Here is a 23,294-nt window from a genome sequence, read left to right on the forward strand (position 1 = left end):
GGCAGTGGAAGAGCAGGAGGGCAAAGTAGAAATCTGGGTGGATGCTGTTAAACTCTCCTCTTTCTGCTTGTTCTCAACTCTTACCCCACCAGCTCTCACTTTCTCTAAAGCTATTGCCCATACTGCAAATCAATTGAACACAAGTAGGGGAATTTAGGTAATCTATCTGTCAGTGTGGTCACACAGGGAGATTACTGGCAGTGGACCAGGTGTAACGAGACGACATGAGACAAGTGAAAACACCTGAGGGAAAAAGGGAAAGTGAAAATCAGCACAAAAAGCAGCAAGGGGCAAATGTATATATTTACAACAAATTATAAAAAACAAACAAATAGTGTTCATATTGTGTATGTTTTTTTTAAATTTAGGGTTTGCCTAGACACAAGGAAATATTGTTCAGTGAAATATGAGTCTATTTTAAAATAACACCCATGAAAATAAGACTAGCATGTCATGTATTCAAATGCCTAAATATATGCCTAAGTAAATAATTAATTATTTATTATTAATTTAATCTGAAGAACATATCTAAAAGAGGACAACATTATATATTTTAAAACAAAAGTTATAAAGTGAGATGTTTAAGGTCACTGCTAATGCAAATATTAAAAAATGTACAAAAGTTGCAAATTCATTTTACACAGTCTTTTTCAAATGTTGACTCAGCTTCAGTATTTCAGTGTTTACACACAGGTAGATTGTATTGTGTGTAGACCTACAGTATGTGTATCCTGTGTTATCTGAAACCCATGTCTGAGTATGTGAACTCCCACACACCTTGCATGTGCTTTTGCATGTTTTTGCGTGAGACCGTGAGAGTGCAAGTGTCCTTATTGTGGCAGATTAAGTTTTTCTCTTTTCTTCTTCAGGCTGGATTCAATGAATCAGTTGTTTCTCTTCTGTTTCAAGCTCCTTGGATAGGACCACATAGACTGCGACATGATGCAGCAACTGTCTATTCCACCCAAAGTGGCCTCCTGGGAGCTCCCAGGACACTTTCTGCTCTCTGTCACTCAGTGCCTCAAAAGATAGTAAGATGAAGACAGATGAGTTACCATCTGCCTCTCACCTCTTCTACTCATCAGAAAGCAAGGCGATTAGGTGCATTGCCGCAACGCCATAGCAAGGAGGAGAGTGTGCAGGCAGTGCAGAGAACTGTCACATCCTGGCTCAAACACACTGGCAGATTACTGAGACTGGGGTATTCACTTCAGTTTTGCTATGTTCCTAATCTGTTCTTGGGTATCAATGAGATAAATATATCATAAGAGGAGATAGATTCTCTCTCTGAGGAGATCCAGGACCTGTTGCAAAAACAGACTGGATCATTCTCACTCACGACAGACAAGTTTTTATTTCACATTAGGTCTAGGTGATATGATCAAAATCTCATATCCCAATTTAGGTAATTTTATATACACTGCTCAAAAAAAATGGTGGGAACACTTAATCATCACAGTATAACACCAAGCCCTTTAAAGTTCAGGGATATTAATCTGTCCATTTAGGAAGCACAAGTAGTTGTAAATCAATTTAACCTGCTTTGGAACAAATGAACATGGTGCAATGGAGAGGCAAAAGCAAGACAACCCCCCAAAAAGGAATGGCTTTACATGTGGAGACCATTGCTCTCTCTTTATCCATCATGACCAATTCTTCTCTAGTTTTGTGTTCTGCTAGTGTCCTTTTCACAACTGGTAGCATGAGGCAGTATCTGCAGCCCAATCAGGTTGCACAGGTAGTCTAACTCCTCCAGGATGGCACATTCATACATGCAGTTGCAGCAAGGTTTGCTTTGTTTCCCAGCACACTCTCAAGAGCATGGAGGAGATACCAAGAGACTGGCTGTTACATGTGGAGAGCTGGACAGGGTTGTAGAAGGGCATCAACCCAGCAGCAGGACTGGTATCTGCTCCTTTGTGCAAGGAGGTAGAGGGTGAGCACTGCCAGAGCCTTACAAAATGACCTCTAGCAGGCTACTGGTGTGCATGTTTCTGACCAAACTGTCAGAAACAGACTGGATGGCATGAGGACCTGATGTCCTCTAGCGGGACCTCAATTGGCTTTTGCCAGGGAAAGCCAGAATTGGCAGGTCGGCCATTGGCACCAGGTTCTCTTCACAGATGAGAGGAGGTTCACACTGAGCACATGTGACAGGGGTGAAAGAGTCTGGAGATGCCATGTTGAATGTTATGGTGCCTGTAACATCATCCAGCATGACCAGTTTGTGGTGGGTCAGTGATGGTCTGGGGAGGCATGTCTTTGGAGGGTCACACAGACCTCCATGTCACAGTACCCTGACTGCTGTAAGGTACAAGGATTTCATCCTTGGGGATGGGGGATGCGGCAGCCTAATATATGTGAGAGGTGATCTGACACTTGTATCCAAAATTGTCTAATTGGTGTACAGTGCCAGAAAGCATGCATGTAATTGTCTGTGGTGTGCTGTGTGCAATAAGTACATTTATCTGATGTAGTGAAACCCATTTTATGTAATATCTCACCTGTGTAGTGTGTTCTGTGGTTAACCTTGAATTGAATGTGTTGTAAATTTGGGATTTTGCAGTGAGTGAAGTTATTTTTGCATATTTGAGACCAGAAATCTGCATTGGAGTGATGGAAAGATCATATTGGAGATATTGACTGTTACATATGTCGAACTTCTGGGTTAATTCTTGAAAATTGATGATATTGGAATCCTGTACAATATGGTGGAGATGTGTGATACCTTTGTGTTTCCATGACATGAAGTTTAATGGTTTCCTGTTTATTGTACAATCTGGGTTGTTCCAAATTGGTGAACAAGTGGGTGGTGCAACCATGGAGCCTTTGATACCAAGCTGTCAGAGCTGAGGCTATGGAAATATTCTGAAAACGGGTGTCATTTTTAATTGTCTGGCTGATGAATGGGAGATCTGAAAGATTTATATTCCTGCATAGTGCCTGTTCAATCATTGTTTTAAGTATTTTAACTGACTTGACAGGTGATATACTGTAGTTCAAAGCATCTACAGTAATCCTCCTTGAAACTTGGGTTTTTGTAGTGTTGATAGTTTTATACGAGGTGTTTTATTTTTCCAATAGAATTGAGATATTGCTGTATTGAGGGAATTAAGCCTGGGTACATTTGGAAGTGAAGGGATCATGGTTAATAGGTAATTAATTTTAGGGAGGACTGACATTTTTATTGTTGAGATTCTTTCTGATAGTGAGACATTACTCCAGTTCTAAAGTCTTTACACTGGCTCCCAGTCAGCTATAGAATAGATTTTAAAGTTCTGCTACTGGTCTACAAATCACTGAATGGTTTAGGTCCAGAATACATGAATGACATGTTAGAATATAAACCCAGTAGAGCTCTGAGATCTACTGACTTAAGTCAGATAGTGGAGCGCAGAGTTCAAACTAAACATGGTGAAGCAGCTTTTTAGCTGTTATTCTGCACACAACTGGAACAAACTACCAACAGAGCATAAATCAGCCCCAACTGTAAGCATTTTTAAATCTATGTATTTTTTGTTTTCCAATTCTTACTATTAAATGTTTTGTTTTTATGTAAAGCACATTGAGTTGCCCCTGGGTTTGAAATGTGGTATATAAATGAAGCTGCCTTGTCTTGGCTTGCCTTGCCTCAATGGGTTGATGATATTGGTTTCTATTGACTGTTTTTACATCATTTTGTTCTGAACAAATTCATCAGTAAAGATTTTCAACTTGAATAATTCGTTCATCAAGGTCTGTCCCCTTAATTTTTTTGAGTAGTGTACAGTATGTCCCATTATAACACATTGTTACTTTAGTAGTTTTTATTGCACTTACAGTAACATAATGATTGTAGTTGTCATGCATGTGAGTGAATGGATGGATGAGCAGAGTGAATGGGGTACAGTTTTCCTTACAGACAGCAAATTTCGTTGTTGTGTTAAAATGCAATGACAATTAAGGTGTTCTATTCTATTGTATTCTATTCTAATGTACTGTAGACACCATCTGAACTGTGTTACTACCATATGTAATTATTACTATGGCCACTGGATGGCGTCTGTTACACAAACATAAGTATAGGTTGTTTTTTTGTGACTGAATTTACAATCAATAGGGTCGTTTTTCCCTGTTCCTGTGTGGCCCACACACACTCAACTCAATCCCCTACAATAAACTGATTCAATGAACACATGAGCACCATGTATTTCTGACATTCTTATTAAAAAGTGTAAAAGAACCTCAGAAAGTATCCTCCCCACAATACAACATGCCTGGTGTTAAGATTTTTCTGTTTTCATTTTCCACAAAGACACACATCAGAACAAACCCTCAAACTTCATTATTACCCTATATAATTATTAGTGACAGATGTTGGAGAATTTAGATTTTTGATTTGCCCACTGACTTTCCAGGCATTATAGTCTTAGATTTCATGATAATGTAGCAGTCATTTCACAGATTTCAGCTACACTGGCTTCAGGCTTCAGCCCTCAGCTATGATAGCTACAATGTTGTGCAAATCTACATGCTGCCAGAAATATAAAGAAAACTGTCACAGTAGGTGGACCCTGAATCATACAATCTTTTTATACATTCAAAACTCAAGGCATCAAGGTAAAATACAAAAAATATGAATATGTTAGGAAATTCCTATTAACTAATGACAGAGATGTAGTAGATTGTCCAGCAAATAATGATAATGTACACACAGCACATGGAAATGTGAAATCATATGCTGTTAATATATATTAACAGTGCAGTCTATGTTACATTCATCCCTTTTACTTCCAAAGGAGAGAAACCACAACACTGATGTAAAGACATGATAAGCTCAAAGTGTGCCCCCCAATGGATGCTGTGTTAACTGTAGTCACAAGTGCAGCTGTGGTAAGTGCTCTCGCCTGTCCCACACATGTGCCCACATTTCCTACTCTGTCCACAACAGCCAGCTCTACAGTCTGTGAACAGCAGGATGCACTGTAGGTAGCCACTGTAACATTTTTCCCCCCTGCTCCAACTGTTGTGCTGGTATTGAGGGTACCATTCCCTTTTTGGATGGTGATTCTTTCAATGCCAGTCCCATTGATGCCATCAGTGAGGTTAGCGATGAATTCCCACTGGGAGGAAGCACAAAGTGATGAAGACAATGGACAGCTGGCAGATGTTCTGACTACCTGGCACTCTGGACGGTTAACATCTGCCACCTGGAGAAACAGAAACAGGAGAGGGAGACAAATAAAGAACAATAATAAGACCTGGGTAATTCATTTAAGAAACTATGAATGGTATTTTAACATGAATAGCTGTTATACCAAACTTTGACACATTAGTTCACATAACTGTAACCACAAAATACCCCAAACAGTAATATCAAATCAAAGAAAACATGAGCATCTGTTGTTATATAATATATAATTAAATTAACCATTATTTATTATAGCTGATTTGCCAATAGTATATTTGTATTAAGAACACATTCCAGGTCCATAAAAAGAGACACACACAATACATAAGATTTTTAAAAAAACACAATAAAGAGTACTGTTTGGCACAAAACTCTTATCAGGCTTTTTAATTGTCACTAAACCACTTCTTTATCATCTTCTCTTACCTTGGCAGCCACAGAGAACCTGAGGACGGCATAGTTGAGGTCGGAGACAGCTGCATCTTCTGCCTCAATAGTTAGGGTCACGTCTGTTCCTGACACAGCATTGGCTGGTACTGTCAAGGTTACAGTACCATTAGCTTTACCTCCACTGCCTGCTGCTACAGTAACAGTGCTGGGTGAAGTGGAAGCATAGCTGCGGTCATTGTTGGCTCGCATGGTGAATGTCCCAGTTGCATTGTCATTAACAACTCCATTGGTCATTGTGGCGACTGTGAAAGGGATGGAGATAGTGGAGCCTGGTTCTATGTTGGTGTTGTTGGCTTGGGTCTTGAAAAGTGGCAACAAAGGATAAGGGTAAGAAAAGCAGATGGAGAAATGTAAACATTATTTTTGTATTGTACACGATGATATGTTGATAGATGTTTTGAGCAGCTGAAAGAAGCAGAGCAGATGTGGTTTTTCAAATAATGATCACTGAAGGATATTGAGCTCACAGTAACAGAGATGCTGGAGGTCTTGATCTGTGTGGAGGCTTGCCTCTGGAAGCTGGTTGGTGTTGACTTGGAGGTGGAGCTTTTGTCCTCACCTCTCAGTCGAACAACATACTCACCTGCTGGAACACCACTGAAATGCACCAGGAAGTTATCATCCCCTAATGCCTGTGGATGAACAGAGAGAGAAAGAATTAAACTTTGCCCATTGTATCATAAAATGGCACAAATGTTGGGTCTCTTTAAAATTAAAACCTGAACAGTTCTGTTTAGAACCTGCTCTATATGTAAATTGCCTTTAGATGATTCTGTTGTGATTTGGCACTATACAAATAAAGATTGATTGATTGATTGATTGATTGATTGATTGATTGATTGATTGATTGATTGATTACACATAAAACCTGCTTGAGACAGGTAATAAATCTCTTTTTCGCAGCTGAATCTTTGTTTTGAATATTTTTAAAGTCAGTTGGCTGTTGGAAAATAAAATGAGGTCATCAACAACCAATGACCTCCTCTTAAACATTTTTCAGTTTTGTTTGGAAAATTGTAAGCAGTATATATATTTGTAATTACTGGGTTAAGTGCTCTTAGTTTATTGAACATAAGACATGCCTGCAATGATCCGTTGACCTGTCTTGGCCCTGAGCTGTCAAACAGAGTCACCTCTGTGACCTGTACTGTGTCACTTCCTGTTACAGTCACCAAGAGGCTGGAATTTCCCCCTGAAAGTTTTGGAGAGAGATAAGAATGAAGTTAGCGAGCATCATTTAGACATGGACAAAATATACACAAGAAGATTGAAGGACTCTGGAATAGAATAACAAGGTTGATGGTTTCACATAAGGATTTTCAGGAATGTAAAAGAAGATCTTTAAGGCATGGGGTGTCAATCATGATTGTTTTAAACATTATGCTAAGGGCAATGACTATAATCTAAAGAGTCTGACCTGAAAGAGGGCGTCCCTCCTTCGGACCGAAGTCCCCATGGATTCCCTCGTGTTCTTCCACAAGGTTATAGATGAAGTTAACAGAACTTTGACCTGAAGTACACACAAAAAGCAGGCTACCATTCACTATGGCAAACATAGCTGTAGATAAAGACCTGCAAAATAAAATATCTTCTGTTTCAACCATTACATGAACACACTCAATTCTACTGACCTATGACTTTAACAGAGTAGGGCTTATTGGAGTTAATGCTGATTTCCCATGACCCTGTTTGATTGTCAGTGTTGAGGCGTAAACGGCGTAGGTTTCCTGCTGTGGTGAAAGATGCCAGAGGACCACCAGACTCACTGGAACTCTGAGATACACCTGGTGGAGAAGGAAACATTTGAATTGCTATAATATTTAGGATGTCAACAAGCATTAAGACATTACTATTATTATCAAAAACAGATGCCTACTTCTAATGAGATTTGTAGAAAATTAAAATTTTTAATGTGAGAGACAATAACGACACCTGTGGAGCCAGTGAGATTAAAGGTGAGAGATGAGGCTCCTGTGATGTAGGCTGTCATATTCCTTAGTGAATCATCAACAGTAAATGTGAAACTGTCAGGCTTTCCAGGATTCATCACTATCTGAAAAACTGTCACCTGAAAGAGGAACGGGACAGAAACAGCACATTTTTATACATGGAGTACCGTCCTCAGTCATGGGTGAGTTTACAGTACCATTTTTTCATTGATGAGGGTTTTTTTTAAGTCTTACCACAGCACCAGCTGATGAGTCCTCAATAACAGTTGTAGCCGCAGACAGATCTGACTTGGTGACTTCAATGGCCTGACCTCCAGATGCTCTGGCTAGGTCATGGTACAATTGAGCATCTGACTGGCTGATTGAACGTGAAGACAGAATTCCTCTGCGGCGCCTTCGACTGGAGAGGACATCTGTCAACATGAAATTTACCTAAATGTGTGAGGATAGAGAAAAAAATGTGATATACTGTAAGAACTTGATACATTATTTGTATTAAAGGAAAAATCTCTTTCTTTCTATGGGATGCATGGACAGTTGAAGAGTAAGAATGGTGATGAAATTGGCTCTCACTTACCACAGACTTGGTGCTCTCTATAAGGGCAGTGATGGTGCTTTTTAAATGAGCATCTTTGGCTGGAGCGTCAGTGAAGACAAAGATCTCAGAGGAGGGTGGAGCTGCAGTTAAGGCAAGCTGTTGACCACATACAGGTCAGGAAAAGCATTTGTTTTCTAACCCATTTCATTATTATTAATATTAAATTGAAATAGAATAAAGATATACTTGACTAACTTTAAATATGAGTGAAGAGTGGTTTTGGTTGATTGTACATTTATTTGTTTAATAATAAATATGTCTGGGGGATATCTTAATTTTATTGGTGAGTAACATTAAGATGACAAAATTAAGCAATTGTGTTGTTTGTTTAAAATGAAAATTTGATTATTGCAAAAGAGTTCATGATATTTTTATCATTATATCATCACCTGTAGTCCAGACAAGCACATCTCTGGGATGTCTCCTCCTCCATTAGCGGACAGCTCGAAGATTCTGTCTTTAAAGATGTCGGCATCGGTTGTCTTAGTCAGAGGTCCAAAACCTGGATATAGAATTAAATATAACTGATTCCAAACATGTATCATTCTGTTTCCTTTGGCTACTTGTGAGATTTAGTATACACATAGTCAACAATGAGAAATGAGCCATTTTGCAATATTTTTTTCATATGTACAACAGAACTAAGTCTACTTTATCTGAAAGTGTGAAACTGTCACATAAATAAAGTAACTTAAACTTGAACAATAACAGTCCACACTTCTCTGTAAAGAACTACAAATACTGTACCTGTGTGTGAGTTTACCCACCTGGGTCATTGAAAGGTACCAATATGTAGGCAGAGGGCTCTTGGGGGGTTCCCCTTTTTCTGTCAATGATGTCGAAGGAAACTCTCTTAGCCTCTGCGATATCATCACTCATACTGCCAGTGGTGTCAATGACAAAACACAGCACAGAGGACTGGGAGAGGCCCATCAGTCTGCAGGAGCACAAGTAATAAAAAACATAAGTGTTTCTGCATGCTATTACTTTACATGCCTTTCTTATCTGGATTATTTTGCCAGGTGCCACGCTGTCATTAATCAGTAACTATCATTTAATTTTGACATCATATTATACATATGACTGCAACTGCTTGTCTAAGGTGAATTTTCGCCTTACTGCAGGAATTTCTTGTCTCCGACAGCTACTCTGATGTCCTCCAGTAACTCCATAGTGGCTTTTACAGCTATATCAGCTGCTTTGTGGTGGAGTGAGCCATGATCGGCTGAAACATCATCTTTACCGATGCCCCCTACTGGATCCCCTCTGCTTGTCTGGTCAAGTTTACCTCCATGGCTGCATTTACCTTTGAGCAGAGAGATAAACAAGCTCAGGTTCTGCATCACCCTGAAGCATATTAATAATGATGACAGAGATGTACAGTAATCAATGATTTGTGGACAGCAAGATTAACTGATCATGTGAGAACATTTTACCAATATCAAAGCTGAGGTGCTGTGAACTGGGGTCCTCAGCTATAGGGCAACACATTTTTAATATGTCTGATGGCTACTACTGTACCACCTGATTCTCTTTTGAGTGGAAGCTAAACATAAATAATGATCAGATAAATATTGCTCACATAGATATGTTGGCTGAGGACTAATCGTGGAACATGAAATAAATGTACACTTAAAGTTACCTGTAGGTTTTGCTTTGCGGGAGAAGAAGCTGTAGTAGCCCGTAGTGAGAAGCCCTTGCTGCTGCAGTTCTGGGAGAAGGTTGTCATCACAATTCCCATCTACACAGTCTCTACAGGTTGGAGTATCTGGGCCTGCAGCAAATTTAGCAAATAAGACTAAAGTAAACATACCATATGTAATTTGAAAGGAAAAGATGAGATTTCAACACATTTGTGATAGATTACATTTCAAATGTATGACTAATGGACTTTCTGACATGTGTAATGTGTTTGACACAGGTAAGTAAATGCAAACATATAGTGTGGGTACTAAGCAATGAATGTTAAGCAAAATATGCTAAGAATTTCAAGTAACAATGTCTCCATTTTCACGTGCGTATTTGTGCTTATGAGCTGTTGCAGGGTGGGTATTTGTTAACTGACAGGTGACAGACAAGGTGACAATGTGCCTTGTGTGATTTCCAACTCAAGATTCTGTTCAGCTATTCTGTTCATGCAAGAGTTGTTGTGGCCAAGAGTTGCTTTATAAACGCGACAGTGGTGTCTTACCTGCCAGGTTCTTAAAAGGTTGGTCAGGTCTGATCAGAGTGCTGTAAGGTTCAGTGTTGCCCAGCTCCACCCAGTTACTATGGCTGTAGAAGTCCTTGATATACAGAAAATTACACATTATTAACGGCCACATCCTTCAAAAAAATTGGGGACAAAGATAATCATCAACCTCACCTGTAGGGGGTGGCAAATTTCTCCAAGATTCCACCTGCCTGCACCAAAGTTCTCCTTTTTCACGCTGGCCTTCACATAAGACACACCTTAACAGAAGAATAGAACAGAAGGAGTTGCAAACTAAAGCTGCACTAAGATTCACTCAAGATGTGAAAATATACTCATTCTCTTCAACTAAAATAAGAGTCCCATTACATTTTATTAAAATGTATCAGATTCTCCTTAATTGGGTTTGTTCTGGTTTGATCATTGTTGGGAAATCTTCCCATTATCAGAGGAAAAGATTAACGTGAAAAAGTAAAATCCCATTTATAGAAATTTTGTCCCACTGTGTTCTCTACCTCCACCTGACACTAAGCAGATTATATCTCTATATATTTAGATATCTTTTGTATATTTGGGACCATTAACTTGCTGGCCTCTGAAGTTATACTAGCTATCTGTGGTTTGTGCATATTTCACGTTTGTTTTTTGTCACAGAGAAACTGACCAGGCATTTTATGTATTCAAAATATATTAAACATGACATCTATGATCCTTCTTCTGATGTTGGGTTTTTTGGATTATGAAGGAACATAACATATGAAGTGTACCTGCTGTGATGAGATCCCGTCCTCCCTCGAAGGTCTCACCAATAAAATGCTGCTTGTCACCCAGTACAAACTGTATGTCCATCTTTGCATTGCCAAGGTACATTTGGGCAATGGAAGTTTTGAAAATGACAGCAGAGAGGGGAGAGGTGGAAGTGCCTATAGTGGAGCAGGCCTTTAACACCTCGTCAGCTGTCAGGCTGTTATTAATCTGGAGACAAAGAAGTGAACAATAACAGACTGTGTAAAACATACATGCTCTACTCTTGTGTCCCTGTGATATTTCTTCCAAAACTTCTGCAGACACAGAAAGGTTGACGTTAAGAGGAGGGCAGATTGCTAAAAAGCAAAAAGTTCTACCACTTGTGGAATACCTACAGAAATGTTCACCATCGAATGTCATCAGAACTTCAGTACCTGAGATAATGTTCCTTGTTTAAAATTCAGCCATAATTATCTGCATTTATAGTGTCTATTTGCCAGCATCATATGCAAGAAACTAACCCTAATTTGTTCCTGTAAGACTGTGTGTTTGATGCCTTTACCACCTGACAGGAGACATTGTATTAGTATAACAGAAGAAAAATTACAAAATGCAAAATACACTGCCTGGCCAAAAAAAAAGTCACACACTCTAATATTTCATTGGACCACCTTTAGCTTTGAATACAGCACGCATTCACTGTGGCATTGTTTCGATAAGCTTCTGCAATGTCACAAGATTTATTTCCGTCCAGAGTTGCATTAATTTTTCACCAAGATCTTGTATTGATGATGGGAGAGTCGAACCACTGCGCAAAGCCTTCTCCAGTACATCCCAAAGATTCTCAATGGGGTGAAGGTCTGGACTCTGTGGTGGACAATCCATGTGTGGAAATGATGTCTCATGCTCTTTCACAATTTGAACCTGATGAATCATGGGATTGTCATCTTGGAATATGCACGTGCATGCCTGTATTAAACATAGCCCTGAGTTCTACTGTTGTTTTTCTATTATTTGATTTCACCAAACGTTTCACCAAACTTAAATGATTGATGAAATCAAATCGTAGAAAAACAACAGTAGAACTCAGGGCTATGTTTAATAGTGAAAGTAAGAGCATTTACATAAGCACAATGCAAAGGGAACTCAAGGTATTGGGACTGAACCGCTGTGTAGCCTTAAGAAAACCACTAATCAGTGAGGCTAATTGGAAAAAAGGCTTCAATTTACTAGGGAGCATAAATATTGGACTCTGGAGCAATGGAAGAAGGTCATGTGGTCTGATGAGTCCAGATTTACCCTATTCCAGAGTGATAGAGTGATGGGCGCATCAGAGTAAGAAGAGAGGCAGATGAAGTGATGCACCCATCATGCCTAGTGCCTACTGTACAAGCCTGTGGGGGCAGTGCTATCATCTGGGGTTGCTGCAGTTGGTCAGGTCTAGGTTCAGCAACATTATGTGAATGAGGTAAGCTGACTACCTGAATATACTGAATGACCAGTTATTCCATCAACGAATGAGGTCAGCTGACTACCTGAATATACTGAATGACCAGGTTATTCCATCAATGGATTTTTTTCTTCCCTGATGGCACCTGCATATTCCAAGATGACAATGCCATGATTCATTAGGCTCAAATTGTGAAAGAGTGGTTCAGGGAGCATGAGACGTCATTTCCACACATGGACTGGCCACCACAAAATCTCATTGAGAATCTTTGGGATGTGCTGGAGTAGGCTTTGCGCATCATCAATACAAGATCTTGGCGAAAATAAATCTGGACGGAACTAAATCTTGTGACATTGCAGAAGCTTATCGAAACAATGCCACAGTGAATGTGTGCTGTAATCAAAGCTAAAGGCGGTCCAATGAAATATTAGTGTGTGTGACGTTTTTTTTTGGTGGTGACTTTTTTTTTGGCCAGGCAGTGTTTCTAATTTTTGATTTTCCAACTCACAACTAAGCTGAAGTCCTTTCCCTGGGAGGTGGAAATGTCTCGGCAGACCTCTGCTGTCTTTCGAAGGATTGCCCTTATTGTGATCTGACGGTGGGTGACGGATTTCTTGTTATATATAAGTGGTTGGAAGCCGTGAGCAAGGCTTGGAAGGGAGAGGACCACTGCCCCCAGGAGCATGACTGTCTGTCTGGCAGTCATGGCAGTGGAAGAGCAGGAGGGCAACGTAGAAATCTGGGTGGATACTGTTTTTGAACACTCCTCTTTTTGCTTGTTTTCAATTCTTACCTTCACCAGCTCTCACTTTCACTAAAGCTATTGCCCATACTGCAAATCAATTGAACACAAGTAGGCGAATTTAGGTAATCTATCTGTCAGTGTGGTCACACAGTGAGGTTATGGGCAGTGGACCAGGTGTAACAAGGCAACAAGAGGCCTGTGAAAACACCTGAGGAAAAAAGGGAAAGGAAAAATTACTACAAAAAGCAACTAGGGACAAAGTAAAAAAAGTTTAAAATGTTTAAAACAAATTAGAACATTAAACAAATGAATAGCTTATTCATTAAATATTAGATATTTTAAAGAGAGTTACAGTCGCATTGAAATGCAACAGTGAAATGTTCAGTTCAGTATTTCTATAAAGATGATTCCCATGAGAATAAGGTCAACATCTAATGTATAAATATGTTGGAGTAAATGAAGTCAATGTTCATTTAATCTAATCTGAAGAACATATCTAAAAACTTATGACACTAATAATTTACAAAGATTTACAAAGTGACATGTGTAAAATCACTGCTGCATTGCAGTGCAAGAATATTACAAATACATACAAGATGGAAATTAATTTTCATCTTACCTTAATGTACTTGCAATATTATTCAGATGTTGGCACTACTTCAGTATTCCATTGTTTACACACAGATAGATTGTATTGTATGAAGACCTATGTGTTTCCTGTGTTCCCTGAAACCTGTCTGAGTGTATCTGAGTAGGTGTGTATGACTGTGTATGTATAGGTGTGTTTGAAAGACAGTGGGTGTATGTCCTCATTTCCTCTTCATCCTTCTCTTACATCTGAAATGAAGAACTCTCACACACCCTGCAGGTTCTACTTGCATGTTTTTGCGTCAGAAGATGGGTGTGAGTGTGCATATTACAACATCCATGCATCATTGTTTAAAGCCTGCTAAATACCTTGGTGTTTTGAATTAGTTTAATCTAATTTCATGACTAACAACAGTCCAGTCCACTAAGCCCTTGTGTACAGCACCTCCAATTGAAGCGCAGGTTCCAAGATACAATTTGTGAGCACAGATTTGGTCTTCACCCACTTCCTTTGCCCTTATTTTTTCTGTTCCTCCTATGTGCCCAGTTGTCTTGTTGTTTGAGCCTGTATCATTCTCCTTATTTTCAGAGGTTGTTCATAATTTGCAACCTTAGGCAGTATTACCTCTTGTCTACTAAAATAAGTTTTTTAATACTATTGTGTCCAGTATTCTTGTCTTGATAAATACTTCTCTAAAGCTTCTTTTAAACATGCAGTTCTGCTTGTCAAAAAGAAAAATCTGAAAAATCTGTACCCTTCTGTTGTCTTTTACTTCAGGCCAACCTCCAAGCTACATTGTCTGTCTATTATTTTGAAGAGAGTAGTTTTTATTCAATTGAAAACATTTTTAGATAACCTTGGCATTCATGAAAAGTTTCAGTTTGATTTTAATACATGCTGTAGTATTGAAACTGCTCTTTTAAGAATTTTTAATGATCTTGTCCGATCTGTTGACTAAAGGAACTCTGCTATTGTGGTGCTGTAAGGCCTGACTACTGCCTTTGACACTGTCGATCACGTGATCCTTTTATCACATCCTGAACTGTGCATAGACATCTAAGGTACTGTCCACAAATAGTTTCAATTCTACCACGAACTCCCACACGTCTATGTTAGAACATGGGTGTGATTGTGCTTATCCCAACATTCTTGCACTCTATTATGAATTAGATTTTTGTTTTAGCAATCACAGATTAATTTGAGGTTTCATCAACCCATCAACAGGTAGGAAGGACAGAGCTAGCCTTGTTCTTGCCAAAGTAAAAAAAAAATACGCCCAGCACTTTTAATGTTTGCTAATAACATTGTTGTATCTTTGTTTAATCCGGACTCAAAGCGAAATCTAAAAATTATAATTTGTAATTTTAGAGGCAGTTAATGTGCTGTTATTATTCCGCAACAAACAACAGCTGAGTTTTAGTCGGCTCAGCCCTTGTGAGCAGCATTTTCAATTGCAATGCAGGTTGCAAGATACAAATGGTAAACATATATTTAGTAGTTATTTGTGCGAGCATACACTTGGGAACCTTCTGGTAACAAAAAGACTCTGTAAAGCTGCGCACTACCAATATGCCTGACTATTAAATAACCATTTTTCCATTTCTCTTTATGTATTAATTAAATCAGCAAAATAAAGTGCATTAATGAGTGAGTTTAGAGGTGTAGGTAGATGTTTTTTTTCTTTCATTTTTCATTTTTGACAAAATCAGACAATTTTTCCCCCTTTGGCTTCTAGTCTTAATGCTAAGCTAACTAACAATATCCTGGTTCCAGCTGTTCTTCCCAAACAGACACGAGATTGATATTGATCTTTTCATTGCTAGCTTTCAGAAAGAAAACAAAAAAGTATACTTCTCAAAAATTGTGCTGTTTCTTTAAACTCTTTTGCGTGTGTTTTTATATTACATAATGGTTCAAGGCAGCGGTGTCCAAACTATTCAATTAAGGTTCATGTGGCTGCAGGTTTTCATCCCAGCCAAGGAGGAGCATACCAGGCTTGACTCATTTAGTCAACTGATCATGCATGCTCTTGATTGGTTGGAACAAAAACGTGCAGGCAGATGGCCCTTTATGGAATAGTTTGGACACCCTTGGTTTAAGGGATTAGTGTTACTTGAACTTCTGCTTGCACGTGATTTACCTGCTAACTACGTAGCAGTTTATTATTGCTTTTATCACTATGCTTTATACCCTGGATGGGTGTTTTGATCACAGTGCTCACGACATTACCACTCTTTTTGACTTGACTTGCACTGATTTCTCTGTTGCTACATTTAGGGCTGAATGCATTAAAATGAGTTTCAGACCACTTCATATTCAGCAGTGATTGAATAATGCGACTACTAGCTGCTACTACTACTGTGTACAATATGTGTTATGCATAGTATGCAATGCACTGTATTGTATTTTTTACTTTATGTATTTATCTGCTTTATGTAATTTTCTGACAATTTTTATTTCTATTTTACATAAGTCTAATAGTGGGCCATGGATAATGAATAGAAAGAAACTGATTCTTTTGGATTTTGTTGAGTAGAGATGTTACAGATCTATTGTTTAGTTTACTTAGAAAACCAGCAGAGGACACTGGGCGTCACCAGAAACCTAAAACCTGTTGATTATGAATTGATGGATTTCTTAGACTCCACCTAAATGTGGCAGTAACATGACTTATATGGTACTTCAACATATAACATGGAAAGCTGCTGATGTAATTGCCAGTATTTTGTAACTGCCAGTTTGGACACACCTTCCCATTCCCTTGAAAGGTACTAACTGTACATTAGCTTAAAGCTACTGTGTTTAGGTTTTTATGTAATTATAGCATATGTCAAATTATTCTGATGGTACAGTATACGTGTGTTTATAGAAAAACAAAACAATCCTTGTGCAAATTGGTGCATGTGCAGTAAATGACAAGGTGAACTTGTGTCACATACAATAATATTCTGTCATCTGATTAAAATATAACTGATCACATATAAAAGACAGCCCTGGAGCTCCAACTGTTGTCTCTATATGCATAGTAGCATATCTGGTGGATTGTACTCCAGAACAACCTCTTGGTGCATAATATGTAACTTCCATAACCATTATATATTACTGTTTAAAAATAATGTTTTATTGATGTAATTTCTGTGGGTCATAATTACTACAGCTGCTAAATGATGATAACTGAACTTTTGACCAAAAGAGTCATTTTTCTTTAGAAGACAGGCTCTAAAATCCTGCTCAACAGTGTACTTAGTGTTAACTACATTGTACATAAACTAAACAATGTAGTTGAGAAGATAAACTTTTAACCATTCCGTTCACATACTTTGACTTCTTCACTCCCTCAATAGGGCTGTTGACATTTTGAAGAACTTCAGTTTTTCAACTGTCAGACTACACCAACAAGTGATTGTGAAACATTGGTAAAGCATGTGTTTATGCTGATCTGTGATGGATATCTGAAAAAAGAAGTGACTCAATGACAAAGTTGTCTTTGTGGTTTTTTAATAAGTGCTTTGCAAAGGATCAGTGTACAGTCATAACAGAGTGCAATTGTACACGGATGGTTGATTCAGGGAATGTACATACATTTTTTACAGCATAGAAACAAAGGAGGCAAATTCAAGATGTGCCAAAGTGCACTGCGTGTCATTGGGAACTATCCACCAGTTGCATGAATCTCATTTGCTCTGTTAAGGAGGAACAGCTCTATATATTCAAGGACAGGTTACCAATTAATCCCTATCAGCAGAAGTAAACATATGAAACATATGAGGATGGGTTTTTCATCCCAGGTTCATAAGGTTAGTTTATACAAAGTTCAAAATGTAATTTCCCACTGCTTACAAAGGTTCACTTGTACAGTAACAAACCTCATAATTTATGTTGAGCACTAAAATGTTTCTCTTTCAAGTCAAACATGTGATTGATTTGACAACCCCCCCCGCCCCCTGCATTCTTGAATACAATAGAAGAATATAATTGTGTATGTGTACTTCAGACCACACCTGACACTGCTGCTGTTAGTTGCAACAGACTGGTAGCTTTCAGTCTGCATGTAATAGCACTCATTAATATAATAAGTCAAAATAGTCAAGCATCTGGGTGAGAAATCTTAATGATATAAACATTAAACAAATTAAACAAAAGATAGATATATTGAAGATCAGTCCTATGCCACTTGATGAGTTTGATTCAAGTGACTGCACTGTCAGGTCCCATACTGTTCAGTTTGTTTTGTTTTTTGATTTCCTGTTTTATTTTGTTGGGATTCCCTCACTTCCTGTTTGTGTTCATTCTAGGTGTCTTGACTCCCTGTGTGTGCGATTGTCCACTGTCTTCACCTGTGCATCATTATCTCCTCCTCTCATGTGTATAAATGCCTGTTTCCCCCAGTGTGTCTTTGTCAGATTATCTGCATCATTTGTAAGTAGCTCCCCGGCAGTTTACTTGTGTATGTGTTCCGACCCTGTTTTTCCCTTGATGCCAGTATAGACTAGCGTTTTTGAACTGTAGCCAAATCCCAACTTTTAATGGTTTGACCCTTGGCTGTATTTTGGACTACCCTTTTGCCTCATGTTTTTGTACTTCTGCCTGTGGTTTTGTTTCAATTACCGCCTATTCTCATTAAAATTTGAGAAATAAGATACAATGTAAAAAAAAAAAAGGTGAATTGGCTCTCCCTAATTTAAAGTGTTATTGTATGGGAATATCTATTAGTTATAAGGACCTGGTTAATGGAAAAACACAATCCAGATAGAGAGCAATAGTCAAAAGTATAAAAGGCATGAAAACTGCCCTTTTTCAAATCACATTTGGAGGATGAGGATGTTTAATACAATGAAGACTTGGAATACAGTCACATGTTGTCTTCATCTGGATGAAGAAATTATATTGCTGAGAGAAATAAATAAACTGACTTGATGTCAAATAGATAAAAATATTTCACCTACAGTATGGTTTCAAGAAGGATTAGAAAAAGAACCACACAAAAAAACTGATGGATAATAAATGCATAAAATCATTTGAAGAACTTAAAATGAAATTAAACTTGCCTCATTTCCATTTTTTAAAATTGTCCTCCAAGTGAGAAATTATGTATGCCATGTTGGAAGTTTGTCTCACGTTAAGCACATACGGTATCATTCATCTGCACTCTGTAAGTGTTGTTGCAAATTTCATCCTCCTAGTGTGGTCATGCCATCTATGTCTATATGAAAACCACATCGGACTGGTATTAAAAATTGACATTTTTTGGAAATAAGTTCTTAAAAAGTAAGAAACTGGATGCAAAGGGATGCTCAAATATAGACAAATGGAATGAAATGGAAAGAACTAGTTGAGAAAATGATGGGCTAAATGGCTCTTCTAACATGTACAGTTTAACTACACATGCATACTCACACAGATTTATATCCTTGTGTGACTATATATACATATATCTCCTGTTTTTCCCTGACAAGACTGGATGTCACTATATATTAAGAGCACATAATTGCTTATTCATTTATTTTTTTGTTATTCTATTCTAATTATTTTCTCTTTTTGTTCTTGTTTTATTGTAGTGCCCCTGTGCAGTTCTACAGTTGGACATGAGGATTGAGGGTTACAAACCCAGTACAAAAGGTACTGGCCAGTTGTTTCAATGCTGAGTAGTATGTTATGTCAGCACTAAAACATGAGTATATCTCAAAACATGATGTGTTCCTTGTAAAGTCCCATTCATCAGAACCCAACACAAAAAAGTTGAAGTAAACCTTTTTGTTAGAGATGTTCAGATGTAAAAATATGTCTGTTCTGTAATTTGTAGTAAGACATGTCACCTGGATGTGCTTCAAAACCTGAATGGCTTCCCTTAGAGAACAAATAAAGGGAGCGGTCCTCACATGTTTCCCTTTCACCTATGAGTTTTTCAGTTCTCATTGCATTCTCAAAGTTGTGGTTACTTGTGTACAAATGACAACTGAATGTTGTTTCTCCATGTACATATGTACTGGTTCTTTAGCTTTTTGCCCTGCATCGCTCCAAGCTTGACTGAAGTTTGTACCGGGCTCCCATCTCATCATAATGGCTTTATCATCCACAACTGAAGGCTTGGGTATGCAGTCGTCATTCATGTTATCACTGGTGTCATAGGACAGATCTTGAGTAGAGTTTTTTTTTTCAGCATTTATCCAGCAGATGGCAATATATGCTAAAATAACACATCCACATCACTGTTTTCCCTTCAAATCAGTTGAATCAAAGATCAGATTTTCAGAATCACTACAACAGCACATACATATAAATGTGAAAATTGCATTTTTTGTTCTTGTTATCATGATACCTCCTTCTATATCATAGTGCGGCCCGCTAGAGTTTGAGTTAACTAAAAGTAAGACTTTAAGATTGATATGAAATATATACTGTTAAATTATACAGAGTGTTAAATACCTTTCCAACAATTTCCTGCCATCTGAATGGTTGATATACTATGACAACAAACATCAACAGCACCACCAGAAGAACATAATAAGTAATAGTAAACGCTGATAAGATTTTTCTCTGACATGCTTGCCTCTGCCACGAAGGCATAGTGCATCTATAACAGAAAAAATATGTTATTTAACACAAAGGAAATTAGATCAGGGTGTGTTTTGTTCTGTGCAAAATGTAATATCTTCCCTGAAGGGAAAAAAACCCCGCTAAACTAAATGTTTATCTGCCTTCTGTTCATATACAATATACATCACTACAAAAGGTAATCACTGGTGGTTCCTGAAGGGGAAATATAGAAAGGTAAGGAAATGGATGAAGCACTTATGACTGTTGTGTTGTGTAACCTCCACCTGACCATCACCTCTCAGAGGAACAAAACCTTGCAGCATACACTGAAACTGAGCAGCACAAATGTAGATAATTAATGGCAGATAACATAATGCAATATGCAATACAACATATATACTACTTAGAATGTGACTATCCCTGTAAGACCCATCGTAATGTATCATGCTCAACTGTAAATCAAGGTCTAAATCCAGATAAAAATGTGGCTTTGCATATGAAAATAATCTCATGTTTGGTTGTTGACTCCTCACCACAGTCTTTAGTAAATGAATAACATTTTTGTGTTGCTTTATAACTTACCACCTCATGAGCTGCACTATAGTAAAGTTTTTCTTTTATCTGAGAAGATTTCATAATAAGACCTTTGTCAGAGCAAACCAAATCATTCCGTTTTAGCCTCTGCTTGTTGTGTCTTGCAACTTGATGACTTACCTTGTTTTTACCTGAGTAAGCTACCACACAGGATTTAGTGTTACCACATGGGAACCTCCCTCCTGCAATGAAAGCAATCAGATGTCTTCTTTCCACAGATAGAGCCAATGTGAAGCAAATGTTTCATTTACATTTAGCCAATAACATGACATGAGATTATGAAGAAAAGAAAAACTGTGGACCAAAGCTGTTTAAAGAACACATCATACAGTGTGGACCCTCTCTACATATTTTATCTGTGTTGTACATTTTTTTATCTTGCACTGCCTCTGTACTGTCAAGCATGTGAAGCTCTTCATTCCCACATACAGTATTACAGACAAAATATAAAAAGATGTTCTGTATACAGTTTCTGTATACATCAAAATATAGGACATTGATACAGGTCTGTTAAAAGTCTTGAAAAAAAGAAGAGATCATTTACCCTGCATCCATGAGACAGAGATGAAAGTGTATGAGTCATTATAGTAAAGTAGATAGATAGTTTTACTTCTACAATGGAACATTTGCAAAACAATCTTACAGTATTCTTAAATTAGATTGAAACTGCCTTATTTCCAGATGCACAAACTCAGATATTTCATCAAAATGAAAGAGGAATGGTTTGAATCTACTCTGGATTGAGAAAGGCCTTGTGAAGGTCCCCTGATTGGAATGACCTGCAGCTGGTGAAAGGCAAGCACAAGCTAGTACTCCACAAGTCACCAATGAAGCACTACTGCATGTGGGAAGTGAACTGAGGTATGTGCATAAAAGTCTTAATTTCTTCTGTGAACATCCCCAATTTTTGATGAGATTCCAAACAAACCTGGAAATAGTTGCTTCTAACTTGTGAATGCAAGATTCTTAAAAGTCATCTTTGATAATCTATTGTCTGTTGTTTTTGTGTTTGGGGGTGCTCATTACTCAACAAGTGACCAGAGTCAAGTAAGACAAAGACACAAACTGTATTTGATGAAAAAGGTATTTTGTGTGCAGGTTGGTGGAAGATGGCAATGATGACAGTTTGGATAGGAGTTCTAATAACTTATGGAGCTTCTTTAGGAATTGCAAAGGTAGTTTACTGCACAAGCTGAGTGTTCTGTACTGACATCTATTGGTAAATGTATCTCTTTTTTTTGCCTCATGTTGTCTATAATTGAATTGCAGAACTCTACTGAGCCTGGGTTAAAAGGTCAAGTTCCACTGGATCTGGCTCAGAATGCTGTTGATGACATGTACTCTGGTTGCAAAGACCAGATGGAGAAAAAAGTGAAGAATGAATATCTGACAAATGAGAAAAACAAAGACAAGAATTTTACACTGGCCTGGGGTGAAGCAGAGAAATACTATAACAAAAGATGGAAGGGTAAAAAGCGACCTTCTACTGCTGTGGGGAAAGAACAAATCATGGCTATTTATATTTATACCCTTGACAAGCCAAAAATCTATATGGATTTCAATGATGCAGTGCGGACCCAGAAATCTAAGTACAAGACTACATTTAGGTATCACACACTTCACTTTTTCCTGACAAACGCCATTCAAACTCTCAACGCTCGCAAACCTCAAGCAGAACGATGCCTGACTGGCTTCCGCAGAGTCAACACCCACTTCAGCCAAGATGTTTTAAACAAGGGGATTCGCTTTGGCTCTTTTACCTCCAGTTCAATGGGCTGGTATCCCAGTGCTGATAGATTTGGAGACAAAACATGCTTTGAGATTCTCACATGTTATGGAGCAGACATCTCACTGTACTCTAAGCTTGGAGAATCGGAAAGGGAGGTCTTAATTCCTCCTTATGAAGTCTTTAAAGTGACAAAGATAGAGAAGAGATCTGACTGGAAGAGTCTTCCATGTGAGATGGTCTATAAAGTGAAGAGTATAGGAAAAACTCTGTCCACTTTGAATTGTGCTCTTTTCTAAAATAACCAGTCTGAAGTTTTTTAAGAAACAAATAATCAACTTTAAAAAAATAAAAAAATAATAATACTGAATGTTGAGTTGCACATAATTTTCAAACGTGTATTTGGGCATTGATTTGTAGAATTAAATAAAGGCATGGTGATAGTCTGAGAGTTTTGTTTATATTGGCAGGCTCTGCCAGGACCCTGTTAGTTAATACCCTTAAGTCCTTAATACCCAGAGATGGAGAGTTTGTGAAAATTACTTGTA

The 23,294-nt window shown here is 38.1% G+C and overlaps 2 protein-coding genes across 2 annotated transcripts; one reads left to right on the forward strand and one right to left on the reverse strand.

Moving 5' to 3' along the window:
• Positions 1-2,044: 2,044 nt before the first annotated feature.
• Positions 2,045-13,261, reverse strand: LOC128366159 (von Willebrand factor A domain-containing protein 7-like). Its single transcript, XM_053326842.1, has 18 exons — positions 13,064-13,261; positions 11,126-11,333; positions 10,533-10,618; positions 10,359-10,452; positions 9,810-9,941; positions 9,287-9,473; positions 8,935-9,104; positions 8,557-8,669; positions 8,147-8,263; positions 7,804-8,001; positions 7,553-7,688; positions 7,252-7,404; positions 7,038-7,130; positions 6,703-6,812; positions 6,088-6,252; positions 5,597-5,920; positions 4,828-5,189; positions 2,045-2,246 (listed from the first exon to the last, which is right to left on the reverse strand). Exons 1-18 carry the CDS (start codon positions 13,259-13,261, stop codon positions 2,045-2,047), a joined length of 3,048 nt encoding a protein of 1,015 aa, XP_053182817.1.
• An 8,868-nt stretch (positions 13,262-22,129) lies between these two features.
• LOC128379242 (NAD(P)(+)--arginine ADP-ribosyltransferase 1-like) lies at positions 22,130-23,045 on the forward strand. Its single transcript, XM_053338870.1, has 2 exons — positions 22,130-22,205; positions 22,321-23,045. The coding sequence occupies exons 1-2, from the start codon at positions 22,130-22,132 to the stop codon at positions 23,043-23,045; spliced, it is 801 nt and encodes a 266-aa protein (XP_053194845.1).
• The last annotated feature ends 249 nt before the right edge of the window (positions 23,046-23,294 follow it).

Source organism: Scomber japonicus, chromosome 2 (assembly GCF_027409825.1).
Source record: "Scomber japonicus isolate fScoJap1 chromosome 2, fScoJap1.pri, whole genome shotgun sequence".
NCBI classification, from domain to species: domain Eukaryota; kingdom Metazoa; phylum Chordata; class Actinopteri; order Scombriformes; family Scombridae; genus Scomber; species Scomber japonicus.